General features: G+C 31.6%; 1 protein-coding gene across 1 annotated transcript; it reads left to right on the forward strand.

The window, feature by feature from the left end:
* The first annotated feature begins 6,552 nt into the window (after positions 1 to 6,552).
* Positions 6,553 to 11,051, forward strand: LOC118042874 (potassium transporter 5). The gene is made up of 9 exons (XM_035050612.2): positions 6,553 to 6,731; positions 6,817 to 7,039; positions 7,386 to 7,634; positions 7,736 to 7,774; positions 7,990 to 8,250; positions 8,332 to 8,384; positions 8,689 to 8,803; positions 9,069 to 9,323; positions 9,742 to 11,051. The coding sequence occupies exons 1-9, from the start codon at positions 6,558 to 6,560 to the stop codon at positions 10,836 to 10,838; spliced, it is 2,466 nt and encodes an 821-aa protein (XP_034906503.1). The 5' UTR covers positions 6,553 to 6,557; the 3' UTR covers positions 10,839 to 11,051.
* The last annotated feature ends 2,068 nt before the right edge of the window (positions 11,052 to 13,119 follow it).

Here is a 13,119-nt window from a genome sequence, read left to right on the forward strand (position 1 = left end):
AGCCAAATACTTAGTATTTAGTAAGGGTGATCATTTTCAGTTCGGTTCAGTTTTTATCAAAAAAAATAACCAACCTAGTTTAAAAAAAAAAAACAGAAACTGAACCTGTTCAAACTGACCGGTTTCGGTTTGGTTTGGTTATTTTAGAATAAAAAACGATTCAAACCGGTTTGGCTCGGTTTTTTTATTTGGCTTGGTTTTTCCCGGTTTGGCTTTTTTTTTTTTTTTCTGGTTTGGCTTAGTTTTTTTTTTTCGGTTTGGGTTCGGTTTGATTTTTTGGGTTTTTGGTTTATATAACCTAAACCGAACTGAACCAGTCAGTTTTTTTAAAAGTCTAACGGGTTTAATCGGTTTTTTGATTTTTTTGTTCACCCCTAGTATTTAGCCATTGATAAGAGTTATGGTCAAACCCCACATTTATATGGACTTAATAGTGATTTTTCATTGAATTTTAACTATAAAATATTAATTACAAATATATAATTTTCTAAAAAAATATACTCATTTTATCAGTAGAAAATCCCCAAACATGCCTAAACCTGATGAGAAAAATGTTTTCCCCTACCTCGAACCTGTGTAATCTAGGATGAGGATTAAAGAGACACTAGATAGATGGCATGTGATATACCATGTTTCAGGTCAAATTTTTCCAAGCATAAAAAAATGTTTAGATGACACTAGCGTTTTTTAAAAAGCAAGAAAAACCTAAGACTTAGGTCATTGAATTGAAGGGATTTAATAGGATTGGTTAATTTCATTATATGATGAAAAAAAAAAAAGAATCAACAATAAATAAAACGAAAAAAATAGCAATAATTAACCATAAAAATGAGTTGTCAATATTATACTTGAAAGGTTGCACGACGAGATGGTTTTAACATCATTGCAAAAGGTTGCACAACGACATTGAAAAAGACCACCCACGCCATCAAAGCAACAACTCGGAAAGTAAACCAAAAAAAATATTGTAAAGTAAGCATATTATGCTTATATTTAATCATTTAATTTAATTTAATTTAAAGAAAAAAATATTTTTAAAAAAACTAAATTTAATAAAAAATGACAAATAAAAAGATATGTAATAACCTAAGTCATTTTAAAAATTAGTGAGAAATCCTATAGAAAGAAAATAATAAAAAATAATGAAGCTCATTCTCCATTTAAATAAAGGATAAAGGACGAAATTTGAAAGAAAAAAAAAGAGAGATTAGAAGAATGGGAAAGAAAAGGCAAATTTAGGTGAATATCTTAAACTTGTAACACATGAAATCCCAAACTCAAAATCAAGTAAGAAGTTGAATTCCAAATTAATTTTATATTGAAGGATAACACCAGAAAAAAAAAATCAATTTAAAATTTTTATCAAAGTAAAAAAAAAATAACAATTAAAAGAATGAGAATCAAATCTGATAAAGAAAAAAAAATGAAAGGAGGATGAAATCATAAAAACAAATTCAATTTAAAAAATTAACTCAAATAAAATAAATAGAAATTAAAAGAATGAGAATTAAATCTGATATATGAAAAAATAAAGGATAAAATTGAAAAATAATTTTAATTTTATAAATTATTTTAAATAACAAATAATAATAAAAAGAATAGAGACTAAATTTTATGAAAAAATAAATTGAATGATTGCTTTAAAAGTTTGGAGGGTCATGAATGAATGGAAATCAAGAAAAAAAAAAAAAAAAGGAAGCAAAAAGAAAAAGGTTGTTGCTCAGGTATGGAATGGCCACCAAAATAATCCTAACAGTGCTCACTTGAAGGTCGTCATTGGGCGATGCAACATGCACTGCTTAACCATGCGGTAATGCGTACATACATTAACCATTTTTTTAAAATAATATTTATATTTATTAAAATACTATATTCCACCTTAGTTTGATTAAAATATCAAAAATCCATGTAAACAAGATTTTTTTTTTATTTTGCTTAAAGTGTAATTCAGTAATTTTATCATGCTTTAAAAAAGTAAAAGTATTAAAAAGCCCTTGGACTCCAAATAATTATCTTGCTTTTAAGAGTAATTTAGTAAATTTAGTGTGCTAAAAAAGTGGAAAAGACCTATATTCCCCAATCAATCTATTAACAATGAATAAATCATGTGAAATCCGTTCTATTTCAAACGATACTATTTTGCTAAAAACATTTGCTCCTATATCAATTTGCTGTTTTTTTAAAAAATGTAATTGCCCAACTTATCCCTGATTACATACTCTATACATGGTACGATAAGGTTGACGCTTGGTGAGTAGGATACATTACAAGACAAAAAGGTTGAAATATGGTCCTAGGAGGCAAGGAACACAATGTCGTGTGACCACAACCAAACATGGTAGGATCCGTAGATATGATCATCATTATTGTCTATACCTCTCCAACTCTAAGATATTGGATTAAAAGAAAGTTAAAAATTGTGGTTTGAAAAAAAATAAAATTGATTTGGGTGCATTTTCAATTATGTTTAGATACATTTTAAAAGGGTGTTGAAAAAAAATCAAATTGATATTTTTTTAATATTTTTTTATATATAATTTTGATATATATGTTGATGTCAAAAACAAAAACAAAATCTAAAAAAAAAATTATTTTAATACATTTCGAAATAAAAAAGCACTTTTGAAAAGTATCGTGTACCATAATATCAAATACAAAAAAATCACTTTTAGTTGTGCTTTGTTGAATAAAATATAGCTTTTAGTTAAAATTATGGTTTAAATTGTTGTTGAATAAAAAATAGCTCAACTATGTTTAGTTAAAACTACTTTTGAAAGTGATTTTGATAATAAAATAACTAGAATCAACATGCAATAATTTTATAGTTTTGAATTACATTATTATAAAATGAATTATTAATACATCATAAAAACAACAATATTCTATTTTTATTGTCTCATTAAACTATTTTTAATTTCATTATTTACATAATTTATTTGAGAATGCTTCTAGTATCCATGGCTCTCCAACATGGAATAACATTGACTAAAAAATTACTGGAAACAAAATTAAAATGCCAATTAAATTTTACAAATATCACATCTTTTTATGAATTTTTTTAATATAATTATGTAGTGTAATTAATATTATTATAATTTAAACTTGTATTTTGTACAAGTAAGCATACATGCTTTGCAAAATTTTCCACTCCATGACACGCACACATACATGTCGAGGTCGTGTAGATGGAGATAGTGAAGTTAAATAAAATAAATTTATTGCGTTTAGAATAAAATATGACATGATAAATTATATTTTGTAGAAGTCAACTCATCAAAAAATAGTCCGATTTTTATTGCTCACCGGGTGGTATATATCCAAGCCTCTTGGTTGTAAATAAAAAAAGGTCATAATTAAAAGCTCGATCCCACCTCATTTTATAGAAGCGTCACATTTAACTTGGAATTAATCAACTTTACTGAGTTAAATATGCAGCTAGGCTAACAAGCCAGTTAGACGATGCCGACTGGGGCCATAAATTAATGGGTGCATCTCCCTTCCGATTTGAAAGAGTCACTTCAGATCATCGAAAAACACAATTCGACGTCTTTTGGCGTCAGCTAACCTTCTTCTAAAATTAAACAATGAAGACTTATTAAACCGTGTGAAAAGAGTGTGTCGACAAGCACTGATCAACAGAGTGTTTGGTTAATAATTATTTTGTTTTGAAATCAAAGTAGGGTATCACTTCCTTTTAATTAAAAACAATGTTTGGTTAATATAAGGTCTTTTTTAAATTAATTATATGAACACTTTCTCTGTCATTTTTTTTTTAATTATACATATCAAATATGCTAGCTAGTGTTTTACATAATTGTATTTCTTATATCATTAATTTTATTGCAATGATGTGTGTCTATATATATTATTGCTTTATTCAACTTTTCTAACTTAATAATTATTTCATAAAAACTATGAACACAAGTTACTTAAAGTTTAAGAAGTCATAAATTATTTAACATAAACAAAGGGCATTTATTAAAATATTTTTAGCCGAACTCTTATAAATCATATCAAAAAATCAACTTAACCCAATAGCTTGAGTTATTAGGTGAGGTCCTTGTACATGTTTATTTTACCTTGTGCTTAATTTTGATCAAATAAATAGGGATGGTGAAATTCGAACTCATGATTGTTTCGTCATCAAGACTCTGATATCATGTCAAAAAATCAATTCAACTCAATAGCTTAAGTTATTAAATGAAATCCCGTGATAAAATTTATATTATTTCTTAACCGATATTGTATATTTTAAACTATTTAGTCCTTTTAAACATTTATATATGTAACATAATAATTAATTACTAAATATTATTTTTACCCCACAGCATGACATCGAAAAACGAAACACAATAGTCACAATACAATGCAACACCATACAACATAATAATACTAAATAGGTTGATAATATGTTATTTACATATTGAAACTATCCTTAAAAGAAGAATTAAAAAATATATATAGTTCAAGGAAGACACCAATGACATCCAAAAGTTGGAATTTAGTAAAACTCTAACGTCTAAAGACTGTTTTTTTAGTCTATGAATATATTAAGAGCAAGTAGGCAAAAAAATGATTTTTCTTATTGTGAATTTTTTTATCAAAAAATAAAACTTGATATATATATGCACAATTTATTTCACTTTCTTTAGATAGGAAAATCATCACAATACATCAATGCCAAATTACTTTCAAGAATGTATATTTGACATGTAGAAGACCTTTTTTTAATTCATGCAGCGGTCAAGAAACCATCGGGTCGGTTTTTTAATTAGCATAATAAATATAAAAATCTTAAGTAATTATTTTTTTTTTTGAGAAATAAAGCTTGTATAACAAACATAATTTTTAATACCTTGGTTTATAATTTCTGTAGGCATGGTTGAAAATATAGAAGAAGACAAATCATGATAGAGAAAGAAAAGGAAATTATGGTTGAAAATAACACCGAGGCTTGTAGCCCAGCAGTGGCAAAGGGTTTCCTTTGCCTCTGCATCTAGGGTTCAAGCCTCAGCGTGTATGCCTGTCATCCCCGCGGTGCCTTACATGTTCACTGGGTTTGCAGGAAGTTCAGTGAGCCGTAGGATTAGTCGTGGTGCGCGCAAGCTAGCCCGGACACCCACGTAAATCAAAAAAAAAAAGAAAAAAAAGAAAAGGAAATTAACAACTTAATGAATCTGATACAGTTCATGAAGTTTCCCATGGATGCACCTTTAGTTGGCATGAATTGAAGAATATCAAGAAGTCAACACAAACACACACAGATATCTTATGAAAGAACCGCCTCATCTTCATGAAATTCTCAACTCTAATTAAAGTCCTCTTGTTTAACGGCACGGGTGGTTTATTTTAATACGTAAGTATCTCTGACTTCGTTAAACTACTAAAATATTGCCAATTATTGCAATAATGTTTCATTTACTCTCTCTCTCTCTCTCTCTCTCTATATATATATATAATATATATATATATATATATATATATTCTCAACTCTAATTAAAGTCCTCTTGTTTAACGGCACGGGTGGTTTATTTTAATACGTAAGTATCTCTGACTTCGTTAAACTACTAAAATATTGCCAATTATTGCAAAAATGTTTCATTTACTCACTCTCTCTCTCTCTCTCTCTCTCTCTCTCTCTCTATATATATATATATATATATATATATATATATATATATATATATATATATATATATATAGTCCCTGTATTTGGAGTGGTAGAAAAGTATAAAAAGCTGGCTTGTTAGATTTACAAGCTACAACGACGTCTTGAATTAGGAAACAACCTCTCTTTTTTTCTTTGGGTTGATTTGCCGGTTCTTGATTTCTCATTTCAAATAATATATTGAATACATGCTGTTCTTCAGTATGCTAGCATATATCACACACATAAGTATACGTTTTCTGCCTAATTAAACCATACTACATGTTCTTCAAGGAATGCATTTTCTCTTTCATTTAGTAATTAATAGCAATCTCTATTATATTATTTTTTTAATTAATATTCTGCCTAAGTAAACCATACTGCATGTTCTTCAAGTTAAAATCATAATTGAACAGCCATTATGCCGTGACATGCTCGGCACGTTAGTTAATTTGTTTATGCTTGAATTCTTTTGTTCTTTTTTCTGAATTAGAAAAATGGAAACCAAAAACGCATTATATGCAGTATATAAAATAAATCCTAGTGGTATTCTTTTGTTCAACCGAGGAATATTATGGAATGGTATATAAAATAAATCATCATCATATGCAGTATTTGACTTCAATATTATTATAAATTAAATCATTGGAGTAAAAGGAAAAAAAAATACCACTAGGATCTAGCTATCCGACACGTCTCTCTACTGAATGAGACTTGAAAGCGGCATTGGAAGGACACATTAGAATAATGATTAATACATTAACTAATTATTATCTCTGACCTCACTACCTAGAATCCGGAAGGAATCATTGGAGTAATTGTGAATTAATTAATTATCATATCTGATTTCAGGACGCCTATAAATCCAAGAAGCTGAGCAGCTTCACAGAAACACGGCAGTTAAAGGAGGATGGCAGAGCAAGAGTTGGAAACAAACCAAATGCAAATGGAAGAAGAAACAAAGGTGGAAAATAAGCTGAAAGGTCGAAAGATATCATGGGGAAACCTGCGTCGCGTCGACTCACTCAACCTGGAGGCTGGTAGAGTTTCCATGTCTCACAGCCACGGTGCTCACACCTCTAAGGTCATTTACTTGTGCTTTATAATACATGCCAATCAGAAATCCTCGTTAATTATTTAATCCTTGTTATCTGCGTAAAAATGTGCAGACTAATTGGCAGAGGACGTTGAGTTTGGCATTTCAGAGCATTGGAGTAGTGTATGGAGATATAGGAACATCTCCGCTTTACGTATATGAAAGCACTTTCACCGAGGGTATTAACCATGACCAAGACATTCTTGGGGTATTGTCCCTAATAATCTACACCATTGTGCTGGTGCCTTTGCTCAAGTACGTCTTCATTGTTCTGCGGGCCAACGACAACGGTGATGGTAAGCTAACCAAAATCTCATTAATATAAGACCAATCCCAAATCATTGAAGTTAAATCTTGGCTGCTTAACTATATATATACACAACTCTAAACTCTTATGTAGTGTTTTCTGGCATGATCTTTGTCGTCTGTCTCTGTCAAAGTTTATGATAAAACGACCGTGTTCACTGACATGTTCTTACACATGTTTCTGTAAATTAAATTGTCGTAGATTATTTATCAAATATCCTTTCTATTCTTAAAGCTTGGACCAAAAAACTCTTTTACATGGCTAGCTAGAAAGTCCATGTACGTTTTGGTAAACCTAGATATCATTCGATCACGAGTAGTCGTACCCTTTAACAGGTGGAACATTTGCACTCTATTCATTGATATGCCGATCTGCGAAGGTGGCCTTAATTCCAAATGACCAGCCAGAGGACCACCAGCTCTCCAACTACAGACTCGACACACCATCCAATCAGTTGAGGCGTGCTCACATGATCAGAGAGAAGATGGAAAGTAGTAAAATAATTAAAATCGTACTTTTCATAATCACCATCCTAGGAACTTCCATGGTTATTGGAGACGGTGTCCTCACTCCATGCATTTCAGGTTTTTCTGCAGCCAACCATGTTTTCAGCTTATCTGAGCATATTAGTTACTGTACTTCAGAGAAATACTGACTTGTAAGACTAACAAATTTTCTTTTGCAGTTCTTTCAGCAGTGAGTGGGATCAAGTCTCTTGGCGAAGGTACTATTATGCATAGTTCATAGAGAGAGGGAGAGCGAGAGCGAGAGAAAATATACATGATCTTCAAAACATGCAGAATTTAATTTTCTTCCATCACACGCTTTATAATTAACTTCACTAGTACTACTGGTCTTAATTTTATAGCATTTGGGTGGTAATTATTATCAAGGACTACTTCTTTCAACAACGTTAAGCTTGTTTAATTATACGTGCAGATGCTGTTGTGGGCATTTCAATAGCAATCTTGATTGTTCTATTCTCTGTTCAAAGACTGGGCACCGATAAAGTGGGCTTTGCATTTGCTCCAGTTATCTTGTTGTGGTTTTCATTCATCGGTGGAATCGGTCTTTATAATTTGTTCAAATATGATATCGGTGTACTACGTGCTTTCAATCCAAAATACATGATTGATTACTTCAAAAGAAATGGCAAGCAAGGATGGATTTCACTTGGCGGAGTAGTTCTCTGCATAACAGGTGAGTAAGAGTTTCGCAGATTGAGTCGGGTATTTTTAGACGGCATGTATACCTTTTTGTCTCTAACTGGTTAGGTGACAGGAACGGAAGCTATGTTTGCTGATCTGGGTCACTTCAACTTGCGAGCGATCCAAGTGAGTGTCTGTGCATTTCCAAATTTCTTTCACCTCTCGGTTTTAGCTATCCAAGAATGCTTAGAAGGGTCCACAATTGTATATGAGAGGACACCAAGCTAGCACCCGAACTTACAGTGATTAATTAATTGAATCACGGACCATGTCCTTGTGCTACAGACTCATGATTCATAGTCGTCGGTGTTGCCTTAGTCATGATTACCAGACTGATAATATAATACTTGTGTGATGTATTCTATTGTTAGACTCCACTATTCTGCCAATTTAAGGTTACAACCGCCTCCTCTTTTCTACTCCTATGCAGATTAGTTTTTCCAGCATCGTTTTTCCGGCACTAGTAGCTGCATATAGTGGGCAAGCCGCATACCTCACCAAATTCAAAGATGATGTGTCTGATACCTTCTACAAGTCTATTCCAGGTATTTCCTGATGAGTAAGAAAAAACTGCTGCAACCATGTCAAATTACTTCTTGGTGCAGCTAAAATACTTTATACATAGCTACAGCACAAACAAAACTTGAAGCATTAAACGACTGTCCTCTCTAGGATATTCGATGAAATTGGAATGGTAATAAGAAATATAAGGATCGACTTTATCGAGAAATGATCCGATTTTTCTTTATCATTCACCAGGAAAAAAAACATTAACTGATTTGAGTTGTTTATTTTAACTGGGGCATGCAGATCCATTGTATTGGCCGACATTTGTTGTTGCTGTAGCTGCTGCAATTATTGCTAGCCAAGCCATGATATCAGGAGCGTTTGCAATCATCTCTCAATCCCTGAGTCTTGGTTGTTTTCCTAGAGTCAAAGTTGTTCACACTTCTGCAAAGTACGAGGGTCAAGTTTACATACCTGAGGTCAACTACTTGCTTATGGTTGCCTGCGTTGTCGTCTGTTTTACATTCAAGACTACTGAAAAGATCGGCCATGCATATGGTAAGCTCCTAGGATCTTCAAACTTGAAAGCTCTATTTATTTTACTGAAGAATTTATTAATCTTAATTCTCGGGTTGAAGAATTCCTATATAACCACCAAAACTCATTGAAATTATCAACCCACTTTGTATAGGATTTACATTCACAGCTGGGTTGGGAACATATGTCTATGAAATAAAGTATCATGAGGAAACACTTCAAGGTTGTGGTTAATGATGACTTTCCTCTCAGAATCAAGTACAATTGGTTCAGTAAAAATGAAAAATAGACATTTCAAAATTGATTTGGTTCGCACATTCCAAAATTTATCTCTATCTTAAAGTAAGGAAGATGATAGTTCAGGGGAGAACTAATATTTGAATGCCGTATTGGTCTCTACCACTTGTGTAATTGCTGTGGTGAACTTCTCTGAATGCAGGAATTGCTGTGGTTGCTGTTATGGTAATCACAACTTGTATGGTTACACTCATAATGTTAGTTATATGGAAGACAAGGATTTGGTGGATTGCTCTCTTCTTCTTCGGATTTGGTGCTATAGAGGCCGTGTATTTATCATCTGTCCTATACAAATTTAAACAAGGTGGGTACCTTCCACTGGCATTTTCACTTATCCTAATGATATCAATGGGGATATGGCATTATGTGCAGAGAGAGAGGTACATCTATGAGCTTCACAACAAGGTTTCTAGTGAATATGTCAGAGATCTGGCGGCAAGAACAGATATAAACCGGCTACCAGGAATAGGACTTCTGTACTCTGAGCTTGTGCAGGGCATTCCTCCAATATTCCCTCACTTCATTTCCAACATACCTTCCACACACTCGGTTCTAGTGTTTGTTTCAATTAAGTCTATTCCAATAAGTAAAGTGGCACTTGAGGAGCGGTTCTTGTTCCGACAAGTTGAGCCAAGAGAACACAGGATGTTCCGTTGTATTGTGAGGTATGGATATAAAGATGCCACTGAGGAGCCCCACGAATTTGAACGCCAGTTGGTTGAAAACTTGAAAGAATTCATCCGCCATGAACACTTCATTCGTGAAGGAGGCAACAACGAATCAGCACCAGAAGAAGATAACATCCAACATTCCACTCTACTAGCAGTGAAAGACGGAAAAACCAAAGTATCTCCAGCAGTTCATGTTGAAGAATCGCCACAGCAGCCTAATCAACCCAGTATTTCTTCAGTTTCCATTCAATCAATCAATGCATCATCACGTTCCACTCAGTCAGTGAATGGGATTGAATCGGCAAATTCTTCTGGTGGAATGATACATGCCTCTGTCCCAAAAGGTGCCGCAGAAGAGATGCAGTTTGTGCAGAAAGCAATGGAGAAAGGTGTGATTTATCTCATAGGAGAAGCTGAAGTGGTGGCAAAACCAGAATCATCCTGGTTCAAGAAACTAGTTGTTGATTATGGTTATGGTTTTCTAAGGAAAAACTTCAGACAAGGGCAGACAGTTCTGGCGATCCCTCGAACCAGACTTCTGAGGGTTGGAATGACATATGAAGTATGATATAATTAAGAAAATTCTGGTCTGCTTAATTATAGTTGCCCTGCTGTTTGCTGCCGTCTGCTTCTTAGCAAGATGAAGGATCTTGTACCAAAAAAGGAAAAGCAGTTCATGGAGGGTGTGCTAGGCGTTGGTTTGTTGTTGTACTGGTGTTCTTGATAAAAACATGTTGCGAATCTAAAGATATGTTAATAAACTCTTGACTTTTATTAGCAACAGTAGATTATTAATAGTAGGAATGGTGATTGGTACAGTTGAACTGGCTTACAGATGACGAAATTTTGAGAAAAAAACCTAAATGGGTGCCAGCGCCACACCCCATCTGGGCCGAAATTTATTTTAATGTAAAAAAAATGTTCATGTGTTGGTAGCGATTAATATTTTAACCAATTATACTATTATAAAAAAAGATATTCATATTAAAAACAATGAATAATATCATGAAGTAAAAATGTATTTCAATTTTCAAAAACACCTTTAATGATTCATGTGATATCTCTTGTTTTTTTACTATTTTTTTTTTCATAAGAACCATAATTCATTAAACAAAAAGTAAACAAAGTTTAAAGAAGAGTATTTGTGATAATTATAATGAATTGAAATTTATTTTTATATAATTTCCACAACCACTAAAATAAATAAAAAATACATAGAAAGACCATAAAAATAATTAATAAAATAAGATGTATGTTGAGGCTTCAATATACAAGACTTATATTATATAAAAATAAATTTACATAAAGTTGAATAAAGATTGAAAAAGTGAATGTTTTTATTTTTTTTAAAAAAATAAATTCAATAGAATTTATTTAGGATACATATGTAATCTTTAACCTCTCAAATTCATATATTTATCTATATTGGACAAGACCTTCAATTTTTGTCTCAAACGGTAAATGTATTGGTAGATACTCTATTGAGTTGAAGCGGGATGAAAAGAATATTTTCTCAAGTTTGCAGATTTTTTGGACGATATTCATTTCAAGCTTCTCCATGTATTAGGTATACAACTTGTTAAAACATATATCTCTACAAAAATAATTAATCTTTGTGAGTGAATCCTATATTCCTTTTAGCAATAGATCATTTTAAGAAAGTGAAATGAGTGTTTGCATAAACATATGATAGTCATGACTATTCATTTCTATACAATATGCAATCCTTCAAATTCAACAATCTGGATTTGTTCGAAACATATCCATAAGAAAAACATAAGCTCTTAAGTTATTGATAGACATGTAATTATGTATTTTTGTCTAAGGCAAAATTGGCTTTGGGTTTTGCAACCCGTGACCCATCATAAATTAACTTTATATTTTTATGGTGACAAAACAAAGGTATATCCATTATAACATTAATGTTGTCCTTTATCTTTCCTTTTATGTCTATTATCATGTTAAAAATATTTTCTAATATTTTTTTTCTAATAAGCATGACATCTAGATTATAGTGGAGAATATTAGTCTTCCAATAAGAAAGCTCTCAAAAAATAATTTGTTTTACCCAACTTAAACCAAAAAACTTCTACTTACCGAATTGAAAATCAAACACACTTCTACTTACTAGTTTGAAAAACAAACACAATGTCATTATACTACGAGACCATATTATACAATTCTTCACCCATCAATACCACCGACACAACAAATCTTTCACCTATACTTACAAAGAAGTCATTTTTGTTCATTCATAAAAAAAAAATATGTTATTTATTTATTTATATGCAAAAATCAATCTCACAACAATTTTAACAAAATATGTATTTTTTAAAAGCTTATTATGATATGCAACGTAAGTTTCGATTAAAAAAATAATTATAATATCTTGTTAATTTTATATGACTATATGTGATAAAAAATAATTAGTTTGAGAAAAATTTACTAAAATAGAAAAATAAATACTTTATTCTTGTCGCAAGTCACCCGCGCGGCGATTGGTCGGTGATATTTTCGTTTCGTTTGCTTGATTGGTTCATTGAAGTTGCCACATAATATTCAATTGAGGGTTGCTAGGAAATTCGGGTGTACTAGTCTTGTTAGAGATTCATGGATAAGAGACTGGTTGTAGTCAGGAAATATATTAGCACCCCTAGCACACCCTACCTGAGATAAGCTGCTTCATGATTTTGATGTGATTTAAAAATTTGAAATATTAATCAAATTCTTAAGACTTTAATAAATCAGTTATTAAATCCCAAAATATGTAGAAACATGTTCTTATATTTTCATGGGAAATACAACTTAATTTTATTTATCCTTAAAATACTTGACCATATTCAAATTAA

Source organism: Populus alba, chromosome 1 (assembly GCF_005239225.2).
Source record: "Populus alba chromosome 1, ASM523922v2, whole genome shotgun sequence".
In the NCBI taxonomy this organism is placed as follows: domain Eukaryota; kingdom Viridiplantae; phylum Streptophyta; class Magnoliopsida; order Malpighiales; family Salicaceae; genus Populus; species Populus alba.

What these genes read in the sequence shown, in the direction of transcription:
- LOC118042874 (XM_035050612.2), top strand. Translation starts at nt 6,558, where the DNA reads ATGGCAGAGCAAGAGTTGGAAACAAACCAAATGCAAATGGAAGAAGAA. An exon ending in ACGGTGCTCACACCTCTAAG is followed by an intron (nt 6,732 to 6,816) that starts GTCATTTACTTG and finishes AAAAATGTGCAG; the next exon opens with ACTAATTGGCAGAGGACGTT. An exon ending in CCTCACTCCATGCATTTCAG is followed by an intron (nt 7,635 to 7,735) that starts GTTTTTCTGCAG and finishes TTTCTTTTGCAG; the next exon opens with TTCTTTCAGCAGTGAGTGGG.